General features: G+C 35.7%; 1 protein-coding gene across 12 annotated transcripts in view; it reads left to right on the top strand.

The window, feature by feature from the left end:
- Nucleotides 1-15,102, top strand: part of SNTG1 (syntrophin gamma 1) — a 372,531-nt gene that overhangs the window by 235,705 nt on the left and 121,724 nt on the right. For all 12 annotated transcript variants that reach the window (XR_013927241.1, XM_080381499.1, XM_080381498.1 and 9 more), the window contains 2 exons: nt 2,580-2,710; nt 9,055-9,184. Coding sequence is in view for 11 of the 12 variants with exons in the window: in XM_080381499.1 (XP_080237625.1) it covers nt 2,580-2,710; nt 9,055-9,184 (261 nt within the window). In the remaining variant the exon portion in view is untranslated. The remainder of the gene's footprint in view (nt 1-2,579; nt 2,711-9,054; nt 9,185-15,102) is intronic.

Genomic DNA, 15,102 nt, shown 5'->3' with positions numbered 1-15,102 from the left:
TTATTTGATTTGTTATCTAATAATTTTGGCAAATGATACTTTAGGTGCATTTTTTTGCGTATTTCTAAGGTGACAGAATTTTACTTCTAGCAATTTAGACTTAAAATCTTACTGAAGAATGATAGCATTATGAGACAAAGTCTCTCTAGGATGAAATGCTAAAGGTGTTTGACCAGATTTTTGGTAAAAGATGCCTTAGAAGTACAGCAAGGGGCTTTGAACATTTATCTTAGCCAAGAAATGTAAAATTTCCATTATTTTTTATAGTTCTAAAGGGTTTTTTGCTGCATATTTGGCTTTGTGATAGGTGAAAATACACAGATAAAATACAAACCAATAAGTAAGCTGGTGTACAGCATAATTACTACAGATATATTTAAAATACCATAAACATAAGCATTGTTCAGTAGACTTTGCCGTTTCCAATTTTCCACTTGTTTTATTGTTCTTTCTCAATTTACTGGTAAATGTTTTAAATAGGAGCCCAGAAACTTAAAAGTCAATAGCACAGATTTTAAGCCTGACTATAATCTGGGAAACCTTTAGGATTTATACATGTTTCTAGGTGCTGGAACTCATAAAAATGTTAGAAAGCCAATAAAATTGGTGTCTTAATGCAGGACAATTAACAAAAAATCTACATACATATGTATTATATATAATTAGTACAGCAACAAGAGAAGTAGACTCATGTCAACAGTCTATATATGTATGCATGTAGAAAGGCCACTGCAGCAGATCTAAACTTACTCTGCTAGCCACTTCAATGCTAACTTTGCTTTCAAAAGAACATGCTTTCATTTGTGGGGTTGTTTTTCTGCAGGTGTTGAAACTGATCTAAACTAGCTACAGTTTCTATTTGAAGTGATAATAATTTAGTGAAACCAAGTCTTTTTCTTTCTGTTTAAATAATATAATCAGATATGTTGAGTCTATAATTCACTCTAAATTAAATTCTTCTACTGAAGACCAGGATGTGGTTCTTACCTCAGATGTCCCCTGGTAATGGGAATAGAATGCTTCATAAAAGCAAATGAGACCTCTGTATTAATTCCTAAATTCTGTACAACTCTTAAGCCGTGGTCCTTCCTTTTTCTCAGAATATTCTCTAGAATTAATTATGACTTATGGCCATAGTCTATTTTTTTAATTTATAGCCATGAAAGAGACTTCTGAGTCAAAATTTAGAGTAGACAGGACTGGTTTTGGTCTTTTGTTAAAAATTCAAAATGTTATGCAGGCTAAAGGTAGGGTTAAAATTTCTGTTGCTACCAGATCTATGCCTAGAGTTTGCATGTGAACTTTTTGCTGCATTTCAGCTTTTTCCCTCAAGTTTAATCACAGCTGAAGAAAGGTTCCTGAAAGCATGTCAAAACAACATCCTGGCTTAGTCTTCCTAGTCAATCATTTATTAATTTGGATTGAATCTATTGAATGTTTCGCCAGAGATTCAGTTTTTTAAATCAGTGAATCTATTTATGAAAAACCTGCTGTTCAGCTAAATTGATGTCCATAGTGATCATTATTTTATATACATAAAAGATACAGGAACATATATGTAAAAGTAAATTTCAAGTTGGCAAAGCTTTGTAATTCCGCCAATCTTACACAAAAATTACACTCTAGAAAAATACAAGGTGTACTAAATTTTTGCAATATTTATATTGTAGAAGATACAGGTAAGAAAAAATATCAAGTCTGAGATTAAAAAAAATTAAATGATGTAGGATTGGCAGGTACAGTTTTACTGATATACTGAAAATAGTACATACATTTCAGTGAGCACCATGCTTCTTCAGAGAAATAACATGATCACTAGCACTATTTTGTAAAGCGTTTTTAAAAGAAAGGAAGAGGTGTTGGATTTTTAAAAATAAATATTGATCATTTCACTTTCTATAAGCATCTCTCATTCAAGTCTGTATTCTGTAATACTGGTGAAATTAGACTAGATAATGAAATATACATTGTAGATATGAACATAGACATGATAAATTTCTATTTTTGTATAAGTAATGTCTTGTCTAAATAAGTAAAACGGAAATACTCATCATAAGCATGTAGTTTTGACTAAACAACTTTCATCACATGTTAGATCTCATGCACAGTTACCACTTTTTGAGTGATGTCATTAGAACAGACATGTATGTATATATGTGCATGGCCACAGGAAATGAGTAAATTATGGGTGTATAGTGAACAATTTAGACATCACCTTTATACAAGGTACAGGTATAAAACTAGTAGCTGATGATGTGATATGTAGTAGATGGTCATTTTTATTCATAACTAATTATTTTTTTAAAAAAGGACACAATCTGTTTCCCTAGGTTTTTAGAATAGTGTTTCTCACACTTCCTCTAAGCATACTGATGTGGAGGTCTATATAGAATTATTTTATTTGCGAGAAAAAGTTCAGAATATCTCCAGTGCTAGCTAAAACTGATGCCAAATGATCTGGGGAAAGTGGAATACTGCCAAATGGAATATAAAGTCTCCTAAGTCTTATCTCTCTCTTTCCAAATCTAATGAGTACTTCTAATGAAGCCCAAAACTGAGGACTTTTTAATGTTTTTCAGGATACATTATCATGTTCCTCATGGCCAGCATCCCCAGGACTTAGGTGGGAAAAAAGGTGGTGTGATCTCCGATTAATTCCACTTCTTCATTCACGATTTTCCCAGTACGTTCCAGGATCAGATTTGTGCAGGTAAAAAAGTTCAGAAGGTTGAAACGACTTCTTGACTGACAGATATGAGCCTTAGGGAGTTGTCTTGTGTAAAGGAATGTCATTATTAGTTCCACTTAAGCTGTCAGAGACATGAAACATAAGAACTTTGATAGAGGTCTCTCTAGGTCCACCTTAGCCAATATTCTGCTCTGACATCAGCCAGGACCAGGTATGTGAGGAAGATGTGTGATCTTTCCACTTGCACCCAGTGGTCTGCACATTTCTCAGTTTGAGATTGCACATAGGTCATCATATTTAATAACTGTTCATGTTCCGGTCCTCAAAAGATTCTTTATGAGCTGCTTTATTTTATAGCTCTGGTTTTTTGCAATGAACTGTGCCATTGAGCTCTACAATGTAATTATATTTTTAATAAGTACTTCCTTCTGTTTGAGTTAAATGTCTTGCTTGGTAACTTCATTGGGTGAAATAATCTTGTTGTTCAGGAACAGCAGTGGCTGGCTGCCTCCTGTGGAAGTTGAACCAAGAGCAGAAGGTGGTAGCAAGGCTGGATGAGGCAGTGTCCACACAGACAAGGGCCCTGTCCCACTTCCCCCAGCAGGGGAGCAGAGCAGGCCTAGGGGTGATCTTCAGATGAATCCATCCTGATGAGGTGCGGCTCAGGTCAGGCTGGGAAGTGATCCTACAGGTCAGATCCGAATCAGCAGAATGTATGTCCAGGCATGGCTGTAGCTGCAGCCAAACTGAAGCGAGGACCAAGGGTGAGAGCCTGAGCTGATAAGCAGCTCCCTAGTGAAGTGTGAGACAGCCCCCACCCCAAGCTCTTCCACAGAACTCCGATCCCAAATCCCACAGCCACACCATGGCAGAGCTGGCTTCAAGCACAGGCCGCTGGTCCCCCAGGAGGGGAAAAAGAGTGGACTCTGGGCTTTGACCAGGGGGAAATGTTAAATAAGCATTCTTGATTTATGTTTTTATAATTTCAGATGACTGTCTTCTCTTTTCCAATTTGAAGGATCCCTATTGTGACCTCATTTTAGGGAAACCCTTATCTAGTTCTGATTATCCTTGTCATTCTCTCCGTTTCTTTTCTAATATATCTTCTATATGACAAAGTGATTGGGACTGCAAGGAGGATCCATCATGATTTACATTAAGACTTAATGATGTTTTCCACTTTTTTACTCGTGTTTTTATTTTACATACTTTGTAATAATCTATTACCTTTTGACTGTCACTGAGCATTAAGGTGATGGTTTTCAGAGAAATGTTTGTAGTAACTCTTATATTTCTTTCCTCAATGTTTATAGCTACATTAAGGTTGTTGCTTACATATAGCTAAGGTTATTTTTTTTTCCCCATATGTGTTACTTTGCATTTGTTAACATTGAATTTAATTGCGATTTTTCCCCCAATCACTGGGAGAGCTGTCCAAAGCTCATAGTGAGGTTTAAATTTATTGCAACATTGTTTTGGGATGACCATGGCTGGACACCAGGTGCCCACCAAGGGACTCTATCACTCCCCTTCTTAGCAGGGGAGGGGAGGGCAGAGAAAATAAGATGGAAGAAAAGTCATGGGTCGAGATAAAGGCAGCTTAATAAAGCAAAAGCAAAGGCTGTGCACGGAAGGAAAGGAAAACAGATTTATTTTCAGCCTCCCATCAGGCAGTGGTGTCCATTCATTTTCCAGGAAGTAAGGCTTCAATATGCATAGTGGTTGCTCTGGAAGAGAAATGTTGTGATAATGAATCCCCCCACTCCTCTGTTCTCTTAGCTTTTGTTGCTGAGCAGACATCATATGGTATGGAATATCCCTTTGGTCAGTTTGGTTCAGCTGTTCTGGCTATGTTCTCTCCCAAGATCTTGCCTACTAACAGTCCTACTGGGTGAGGCATGGGGAATGTTGGAGCCCTGATGCTATGCGAGCACTGCTCTGCAGCATCCAAAACACTGGTGTGTTATCACCACCTTTTCTACCTACCAGTGCAAAGCACAGCACTTTGAGGGCTGCTACGGGGCTCAGCCAGACCCAGTACAGTCACATAGACCTACAACTTGTCATTGTTTAGTTTAATATTATCCTAGTAAATCAGAAGAAATCAGAAGGGAAGACAAGAATATTCTGGAATGTTCACTTTTTTTTATGTATTATGCAATCATATAGAAAAGAAAGTAGCTAAAAAATCCAACAGGACAAAGTAGATCAATAAGCTTATGCTTGTTAAAAGTTTTAAATACCTAGGCATTGTTGGATTAATTTATCACCTGTATATATAAGAATGAAGTTCCAACACTAACGCTAAAGAATTCTGTGCATTCCAGCATGTAAGTCATTAACCAGAAGACAGATGTGTAGTTACACAGCATTTTTCTCCATTATTCCTTATTCTAACCAATCATAAACATTAAACTCTTGAAATAAGCACAAAGGACTTCTCATTATGAGGCTGTGAGGCCTTACTAATTGAAATAAACTCTAGCTTTCCTGTGCCTTCATATCTGCCAGCTTAGATGTGGGAGTCTGGGAAGAATAATGTGTTATGCTATACCCTGTCAGCTCATCAAGCATTAGCAGTTTAAAATTTCCTGGTCCTCCATTCAAACACATGTAAATTTACCGTATTAATAAAGAAAAGCTTCATTAATCTTTCTGGAAAGACTGTTTTGTGAAAGAACCTTCCCCGTATCTTTTTTTTTTTCTGTTATGCTCACCCTTCCAGTGTTTCTACGGGTCCTACCAGTTACCATCTGCCCCCAGGGGTGGGTTTATGACACCCCTGCCAAAACAGGGGAATGAGGAGTTCTTCAACCTCAGCTTGGGATTTGCATGCAGTTAATTTTATTGTTTCTTATAACAGCCTGCTTCCTTCTCTTTGGTCTCGGCAAACATTTGAAAGTTGCACAAAAGCCTCCAATGGCCTTAGTTGATTATAAGGGCTATTGTTTCTTAGAAGTACACTACGTGGGATTGCCAGCCTTTTTCCTCTTCACAGAGCTGCAGTTAAAGCAGGTTAGGCACTAGGTGTTTCACCAGCAGGTAATTGTGAAGCTAAAAACAGGCTGCAGCTATTGACTGGTAATAGCAAAATCATATTTACATGGCCGCATAATCCTTGTTCTATTGAGGAGCAATGGCTGTCCCAGGAATTCAAGGTGTAAACCAAAGGCTACAATGGTTTATTACCTGGACTGAAAGGGAACAGGAAAGAGTCACCACTGAGGCAGGAGGTGTTTCAGCTTAATGTTTAAGAATGGTTGAAATAGAAATAATTAAGAGCATGAAGCATAAAGGGCTCAAAATCCTAAAAAGTCAGAACTGAGATCTGTTCTGCTGTATACTTCAGATAAGATATTAAATTGAATAGAATTACTCATGTGGAAAATTAGGACATATTCAACTGTTCATAGATTTAGGGTTTTAAAATTCAGTCTTCTGCATCGATAAAACACAAGCTTAAAGTACGCATTGTAGAACCTGTATGTTAGAAAATTTTTTCAGGTAGAAATGATATTACTGAGATTTGAAATTCCGGAAAATAAATTGAAAAGTGTATTTAATACAAATAACAGCATTAGTACTCAAATCTTGAATAACTGCTCTGCTTATTTTCTCTTTGTGTCCTTCTGTGCTGTCTAACATGAGGAAATATAAGTACTTAAAAGAAATAAAAATGCAGTATAAATATGAGAGGAAGTGGGATTTTCTTCAAAAAAGAATATAGCCAACAGTTGCTATATGTTGCTAGCAGGCAGTTTATATGTGTTTTAAATTACTTTAAACATTTTAAAATGTGACTCCCTCTCAAAACTTTTTATGAGAGAAAGGCAGATAATTTTTAAAAGATACTGCTATAAAGAGCAACATTAAGGAAAGGATATTGAAAATAATATAAGAAAGCAACATGAAATAGGATTTAATTAATTGCGTTTTCTGTAGTTAGTATTTACAAGGCTGTTTTCACTATATAAAGCTTAATAACTTTTTATATTTCAGAGTTTGAAAAGGCTGGCACAGAAATACATCATCTTGTTATCACATACACTATTATGCCTCATAATCATATTCTAGCTTTTCTAGTGGAAAGCTTGAGATGCATCAATTCCAGAGGTCATTCAGGTTAATCTTGGAAAACTTACTAATTTCAAGTATAACTCCTGTGTTCCAGAAGTCAGAGAACCTGAAATGTGTAGCTGAATGACAATTCATCTGATTGTAACAGTGTTTGCTGTATTATAAAATGATTAATCTACTATTTGTTCTATTTAATACAGAACACATTTAATATGTTATGTTTTTCAGTGGTTTGTAGTATTACAGACTTTGGCTGGTAGGCTAATTAAATAAAATACTATTAAAATAATCTAATGCTAAGGGTATCTACTGCCCAGACACATTCAGAAGTAATTTATTAGATAGCCATGCATCTTATTGCCTGTGCTTATTGATATGTGGGCAAGAACATTCTGAATGAATGGTTTTGTATGTGCACAGATCAAATACCTAGGAACAGTAGGAACAACTTGATCGCCTGAATGCATCAGATTAGTTGTGTTTAGCGTAAAGGAAAAATTGTGCATCAGGATTGAATCTGGAACATACGGGGTTTTCTTTGCTTGTGCAGGTTAGTGTCACACATTCATAAAGCCCTTGGAATCCTGCTCTGGTTTATAATAGGCTGTGTAAAAAGAAAGGAAGTCCTGAAAATAATGCTGTTTTTCTTGAAAGAGATAATCAACAGATTTGAACATTATGGTATGCTCTTCATGTAAGGACTTCGAAATTTATTCTGAAATAATTAACTATTTATATTTATAGCCGTTTAAAATAAAGAATATAGTAAATAAGTTCTAGCTACATTACCTAAAGATGCTTTAAATAAATCTTTCTCAATTATTGTGAAAATGAGACATTGAAAGAAGTAGTTCTCAGTTTGTACCTTTGGGAATTTAAAGAAAATTCACTAGCCATGTGAAAAGGCAACTAAACTGGTAGTTTAGCTAATAGGTTTAGATAAATCACTGGTCTCTGCATGATCATGTTAGGATATAGAAGCCTTATCCTTCTGTAAGAGTTAGTTCTCATGATGGGACTCTCAAAGAAAAGGCATGTGTCAAATTCATTTTTAATGCTTCTCCTGACTGAAGGAAAACCCTGTACTTGACACAGATGCAGCAAAGACCTTTATGATAGAGATAGATATTATCTCTACATTCTATAGATCTAGAATATAATTTCAAGAGGTAAACAAAATCTTTGCAGAACAGATACCTGTCTTGAGATATCAGAAAGTGTTATCAGTGACATTCAGTTTTACCCTGAAGGTAACGCTCACTTTACTTGAGCCATTCTCAAAGAATCTGGATGACATACTTAATTTAAACCATGAATTGGTCATAAACAGATGGGTTTGTAGCAGAATGCCAGCAGTGGCACTTGAACTTGATATTCTCTGTATGTTTAGTAATCTCTTACTATGGGATAAGGATTTATATTGAGGTTTTTTGGTTCTGAAGTCAGAGGCCTGAGAGCCTTCCAAAGGCCATTAGCTAAGAACGCTATTTACTGAAGAAGTTAGGTCTGCTACTGCTTTAGCATCTCAGAGTTTTCTCTTGTTTTGCAATTGTTTGGTGCTCAGCTGTGGAAAGCCTGTCTGTGATGCATGACAGATTATTGTGTAGGTGCTGGGGTAGAGGCACCCAGGTGGCCACTGCTTTTTTCATGGGATGTCTCTTGGCATTCCAGTGTATTTTGATAATGAACCTATACTCAGAAATGCAGTGGGAAAAATCGTTAGTGGCATCTGATCAATTTTGAGTTCAGCTCTTCTATTAGTAGTTCAGAGGAGGAATAAAATTCTATAAGCAAGAGAAACCAACAAGGGATGTCCAGAAAGGAATCTTACTGCATTTGAACAATGTATTAGAAAAAACAAATCAAAAGTTATTAAGAAAAATGTACTGGTATTCCACTGACTTTTGCAAATAGTTGCCTACAGTGTCCAATGCACACTGTCTTTCTCTGTGATCTGCAGTATTAAAGTATTAACTCTCTGGTATGCATCAGATATTTCATGTTTTTAGCTTCTGAAGTCATGCACTTTCAGTCAAGGTTCTGTGGAGCTAGTCTATGGGACTTTTTTATAGCTTCGTGGAAACTTAATATAGTCTGAGTTGACCTTTTAGCATGATCATTTTAATATGTCAGGTATTTATAAAACAGGAAAACTAGCAATTTATCAGTGTTCAGTGGCTGACCTTCATTGTAGTTGAAAGAAAAGCATTTCTACAAGTATTGTTAAGATGATATGTTAGAACAGATGAAATTTTCTTCTGACCTGATCTGTTATGACATGTCTATAGGCAAAATGCGTTCCAAGTAATTGCTGTGGATGGAGTTTGCAGTGGAATAATTCAGTGTATCTCTGCTGAAGACTGTATTGACTGGCTACAAGCAATAGCAAGTAACATTTCCAGCCTCACAAAGCACAATGTAAGTATGGATCCAAGTAAGCCAGAATGTTTCCCAATCATATTTGATTATAACTGTCATAAAAGCCTAATGGGTTCACACACAGAATTGTCCGCATATAAACAATGCTTGAGGCTGTCTGAAAGAAGTCAACTCAAGTTTGTCATCAAATCAGACTTTGTGAGAAATCATTGAATGGGAAAATATTCTTCCCTACAGTCATACAGTTCACTTCATCACTATCAAAGTTATTTGCTTCTTAGCGATACCAGCTAGGATTAGAAACAAAGACCAGACACACAGGAGAAAGCCAGGTGTAATGGATAAGCACATATAAAAGAAAGGAATTCTGTACTTTCTTGATAGTTTAAGAAAGCATATCTGTATAAAGACCAGCTTATTCAGATCTGAATTAGATATCTAAGTCTGTTTAAGTAGCATTTAACACAAGGAGAATGACAAGGTGCTTCTGTGGTGTACATACAAATGTTCATTATCAGCAAAGATTAAAAGCATTAATGCTTCATGCACTGTACTTTTATGATCTGGCCTTGTGTGATAGGTATTTTTTGTTACTGAATGTTATGCAAAAGTTTTGCTAAACTACTAGTAAGTTCAATTGAAAGGTCTTTGGACCTTCCTAGGATGTATTTTGCATTTCATAGATGACATGTAGTTTTTTCCTGTAGGGGTCTATATTATGCCTTTCCTGGTTTTCCTCAAAAAACACAGAACACATGGGTAACTCCATTATTTTGAATTGAGTTGTAACAAGGAACACCTTGAGGATTTAATTTATATTCTTTCAGATTTCCTTAAGCCTGCTTTAGTCTCCCAAACCTGCCTCTGAATTTGCTTTTGTTTCAAGTACAGGGAACACATGGAAGTAAGTTATATTTCTTGGAGATTTATATTCAAGATGCAAAACTGTGTTCCATCTGGCAGCAATATGTAAAAGTCATTGTATTATAAAAACGTGACAGACAAATTCATCCACCATCTGCAAGCTTCTATGCAGTATAAGCCAACTCTATGGCTATTTATTCATCCTTACAATGCTGTTGCTATATAGAACATTTCTTGTCTCAGTAATCATCCTGACAATTGAGGGTGCTGTTTTTTACTCTTGCCATCTTTAGATCAGAATATTAATGGTTCTTGCTACCTAAAGCAGTGTATGTGTTTACTTATAACAATACATAAATCCACCTAAATTTTACCTGGTAATGCTTTATGTAGCTCTGATGAGACTAATTGTGGTTGTTTAGTGTAATTTGAATTCTGGTAACACACTGTTGTTACATGTGTTTTAAACATTTTAAATGTTTTAATTAAAAAAAATAATTAAAAATGTTTTAAAAAACATTTTCAGTGTTTTAAGAAAAGAGTACAGTTTATAATTCTACACTAGTTTCCATAAAATACAGAAACAATGTATCTGGTGTTTTATAAGATGGAAATAGTAATAGACTTTCATGTCAGCCACGGTTTTTACTTTATCCCAAATACATCCTGTAAAGAAACTGTGAGAGTTAGGTAGGGCTTATGATAATTATCCATTAATCTATTTTTAGAACTGTCCTACTTGTTCATAGCCCATATGAATTTATGGAAACCAATGAGACTCCCTTTTCTGTAATATGCTTTTCTTTTAAATTGTCAGTTGCCAGAAAGAATCAGTTATTTGACAGCCTATGTGGTGAGTGAATATAAGAGACATTAGGAACTCAGAGGGGAAAAAAACCCAAACTGTTGCTCAGAACAATGATTAGATGTGATTAGAGGTCCCTGTATTTTCTTTCTTTACAAGATGGTTATTGACATACACATACTGTTGATGTTAGCATTTTTCCTCTGAGAGGGGCATTTACAGTCATTCTCCCTTACTGTACCACCCGGTACCAAAGAAACGGAGTCTAGGTATTTATTTGAGCTTTTGGACAATTGACTGTTAGTTTCAATTAACTTATTTTTGTTTAGGGGTTATGGAAAATAATTTGTTTCATTTAAATGCTGTGTAGCTCGTAGAAATGTTAACTTACATGCTCTTTCTCACCTCTACCTTTTCAATAAGAAAGAAGCAGGTGAAAACAAGAAAGGCTATGAAAACTAAATTGTTTCTGAAAGCATTTCCTTTGCCATTGTTTCAAGTCTGGGGTCTGTAGATGTGGGTGGGATTCATATTGCCTAGCTTTAGATGTCTTAAAGCAGAATGTCCAAAGACTGATCCTTACAATTTACTTTCAACATCTATTTTATGATGATATTAATTCCCTCAGGACATGTCAATCCTTCCTTTGGCTGGTAAAGGTACCCTAGGGTGGTGAGTTCAGACTCAGTACCTAAGGAGATACATATATCCTGTCACTGGTGTCTTTGAGGGGCCAGAGAGAATTTCTTTGAATAAATCTGCCAAAGAAATGTCTGGATATTTTTACAAAAAGGATACTAGTTTCAACCAGAAAATCTGAATATATTTCACACGCGGGCTAGCTGAAAAAAAAAAAAAAATGTCATCTGATGGTTCAAACCACACAAAAGTGTGTAGGAATCACATGTCTTTATCTCCCCATGTTCCCAAATGTATCTTATAGTTGTGAAATGTGAGACCACAGCTCCAAAAAACTCATGTTTAAGTCTATAGTTCTAAATTATTATAAGGATAATGTCAAAATCTGTGTCATGATCTAATATGTCCACATCTGACAGAAAGATCATGTGACTCACTTGCAGAATCGTCAGTGTAGCCAGTCTCTACCAGAGAGGAAGAAGATAACAAAAAGGCAGGAGTAGAAGCAAAACTAAAATGTCTTGACGTTATCATTTTTGAAAGACAGTGTTGCTATCTGAATATGTGTAATGAAGGCTGGAAGGTGGTGTCTGCAAGCAAACAGATTTTGCCTGCAGTGGTTAGACTGTCAATCATTGTACAGTGTGAGATAAAACTTGTATTATTATGCAACAAGATAGTTAGAGCTTTAATACAGAGATACATGAAATTATATTCTGACTAGTAAAGAGATTAAACAGAAATATCAATATGCTCACTAGTGTAGTTGACTTAATTTCAAATTTCCATCAAAAGACAGACTTCAGGTATGCAATCTTTTTATTTTTATGAACCAAATTAGAACTAGTGTTCTGCACTTCTGGAAGTGACTTAGTATCACACTCTAATTGATGATGTGACGAATCGATAAAAACCTTACATTTCTGAAGATGGGTTTCTCTCCAACTTGAGTCACTTGAACTGCAACTGTGTTAAAAATTCATCAGTTTTAGTAATAGCCTCAAAAAACACAGGATTTATATTAAATCCATAGTTTAGTCTAAGCAATCCTGAAACTGAAGTTCATGTGCTGAAATCTGAATATATTAAGCTGAACCTAGACTTGGGAATTCTAATTCATCTATGAATCAAAGAGGTAGAAGAGGCTTTTATCTCTTTTTTTTTCTTTTTTTTTTTCTGCCAGTTTGTATGGCAGGCCAAAGATGATTAGAAAGAGAGCAAGCTGCAATTGAGACTGATTTCTATTCTTTACCATCTATTTTGTTAAATAATTTTATGAGTATAGTATCCAATAGATAACATGACTTTTAAAGAAACTGCTCTGGAAGAATCTAAGAAAATACTCCCAAATCCTGTGCACTATAAAGAGCCATCTGTTGCCAATACAACCCTAATTTATGTGGTGCAATTTTCAAGGGATGTGAAGGGAAAATTTTCAATGGCTTTAGCCGGGGTGAGATTTTACCCAAGACCTTTTTCACATTTGATTTGATTGAAAATTATTTGGGTGCCACAATATTTTATTCAAGTGCCACCAAAAGAAAAGAAAAAAAAAAGATGGAAGCTTTATGTCTTCATAACAAAAGAATAATTAAAAAGTACATGGCAGTTAGTATCTTCTAGGATATAGCTTAACAGATTCTTTGGGGATTTAGCATCCCAAGTCATTATTTTTCACTCTCGCCCATTGCTTTCTCTATGGCAGATTTTTCTGTAGCGAGTACAATGATACTTTTCCCTTTCTTTTCCATCATTTACTTGGGATACAGTGCATCAAATGCACATTTATGCTTCTTACATTGAAGCTAGTACATGACAGAGAAGAAATAACATGAAAACATGAACTTGATCAGTCAGGTGTGGCAGGCAACTGAGGTAAGATTACTAAGCAGAAGGTGACAAAAAGTTAGTTTAAAATTTATCTTGAGAATGCCCATAACATCTTGCAAGATTCACTTTACAGTACCTTCAATTTATTCCATCATGGTACATTTTCTAGGTAGAATAACATGTAACACTGAAATTAATGAGACACACACATGTTGGTGGTAGAAGCATGGCAATGGTGTGTAAGCAGTAGGATTAAGATGTCTACAAACTTAAGTATGAATTTGGCACAATGTCTGTGTTTTCCTGAACTTAGGCCTTTACTTTGAACAAAGTTAAAAAATTCAGTCAAAATTGTGACTTAAATCACATACTGAAAATGTAATGCCTAATGAAAGAAACTGCTACTCACTGCAGATATAGAACAATAATACATTATTTTACAATGCTGAAGTTTGGGTAATTGTAAAGGGGTTCTATAAGTCACGGGGTAAAGGGAGAGGGGGGAAAGTAAAAAAAGGACAGAAAAAACCTAATTAGAATAATATGATCTGTTCCACATGTGGGAAGAATAAATTTATCACAGGACTACATTCGGTGTTCAGTAAGTTATCGATACAAATTAGTAGTACACATCTCATTTTTCTGGTGGATGCTATCATCAGTAAGAACATACTGTGGAATGTTATATTACGTAAATAATTGAATGTCACTCATACAAATTGAATAGATTTCATGTTTTAATTTTTCAGTTGAAATACCATGGCAGACTATCAGATGCTCTGATGTTAGTCATTTTGAAGTTCTCGGGGATTTTGTGCTCTTAAATGTGCTGTGAATTGTGTTACAATAATATTTAACTTTTTGTTGGTTACTAAGTTACGCATGTTTGGAGAAAATCCAAATAGATCAACATTAGTATCAACCCTCATACAGTGGTGTATTATGTAGTAGTGCAAAAAGACAAATACTATCTCTAAATTAGAATTTGAAAGCCTCATAAAGTGAATACCAAAACAACAGAGGGTTATAAGAAGTCTTCATAGTATTACTACTATACTAGGGTTTTTTGCATATATGATTTACTTTTCCCAAGACAGAACTCCTCAGATAAATTGGACGTTATCAAATAAATGTTACATTCAACTGTATTTTAAGCATGTAGGTGTTGCAGCACTCTCCAAACTAGCCAGCTGCAACAAGGTCTTTTACCATCACATACCAACATACTCTTCACACCAGTCCCTCTGCTGCCTTCTCCTCATCTCTCCTCACCCAGAGAGCGCGTGCTCTCACTCTCTCTTCTATCCACTTCTTCCTCTCTCTTCCTTGGCTGCCCAACCACTTGACAGAAGCAACCACAGCTGCACCTTGTCTACATCAGCCAACCCACCGCCCCTGAAGCCAGCCCACAGCTGTATGTTATCAATGTTAATTAACCCAGCTTCATTCCTCTACATTTAGGCATTCAGATGTTTACAGAGTTCTGACACTTCAATTTTTTGTTCTGCATCTCATTCTCAACCTTGTAAAGGGAAGTCTATAGAGGTAGCCATTCCAGCAGTGATGTTTAGGTCTCTGTAGGAACATTTAAAACTCAGAACTGGGCACACTTGTAATATACTATTGCTGGTTTGGTTTGGGTTTTTTCATATATGATTCTCTTAAAGCACATAGATTTAAGTGAATAAATTGAGTCAGCGCAGCATCAGAATTACATATATCAAATCTCTTCTATTTTTCCTCCCTTTTTTAACCAGGCTGACATTTAAAAACACATCTGTTTCTACATCACTGTACCGACTGCTACATAGGGCTGTGT

Source organism: Falco punctatus, assembly GCF_963210335.1.
Source record: "Falco punctatus genome assembly, chromosome: 3".
Lineage (NCBI taxonomy): Eukaryota > Metazoa > Chordata > Aves > Falconiformes > Falconidae > Falco > Falco punctatus.
This window is presented reverse-complemented; position numbering and strand designations above follow the sequence as displayed.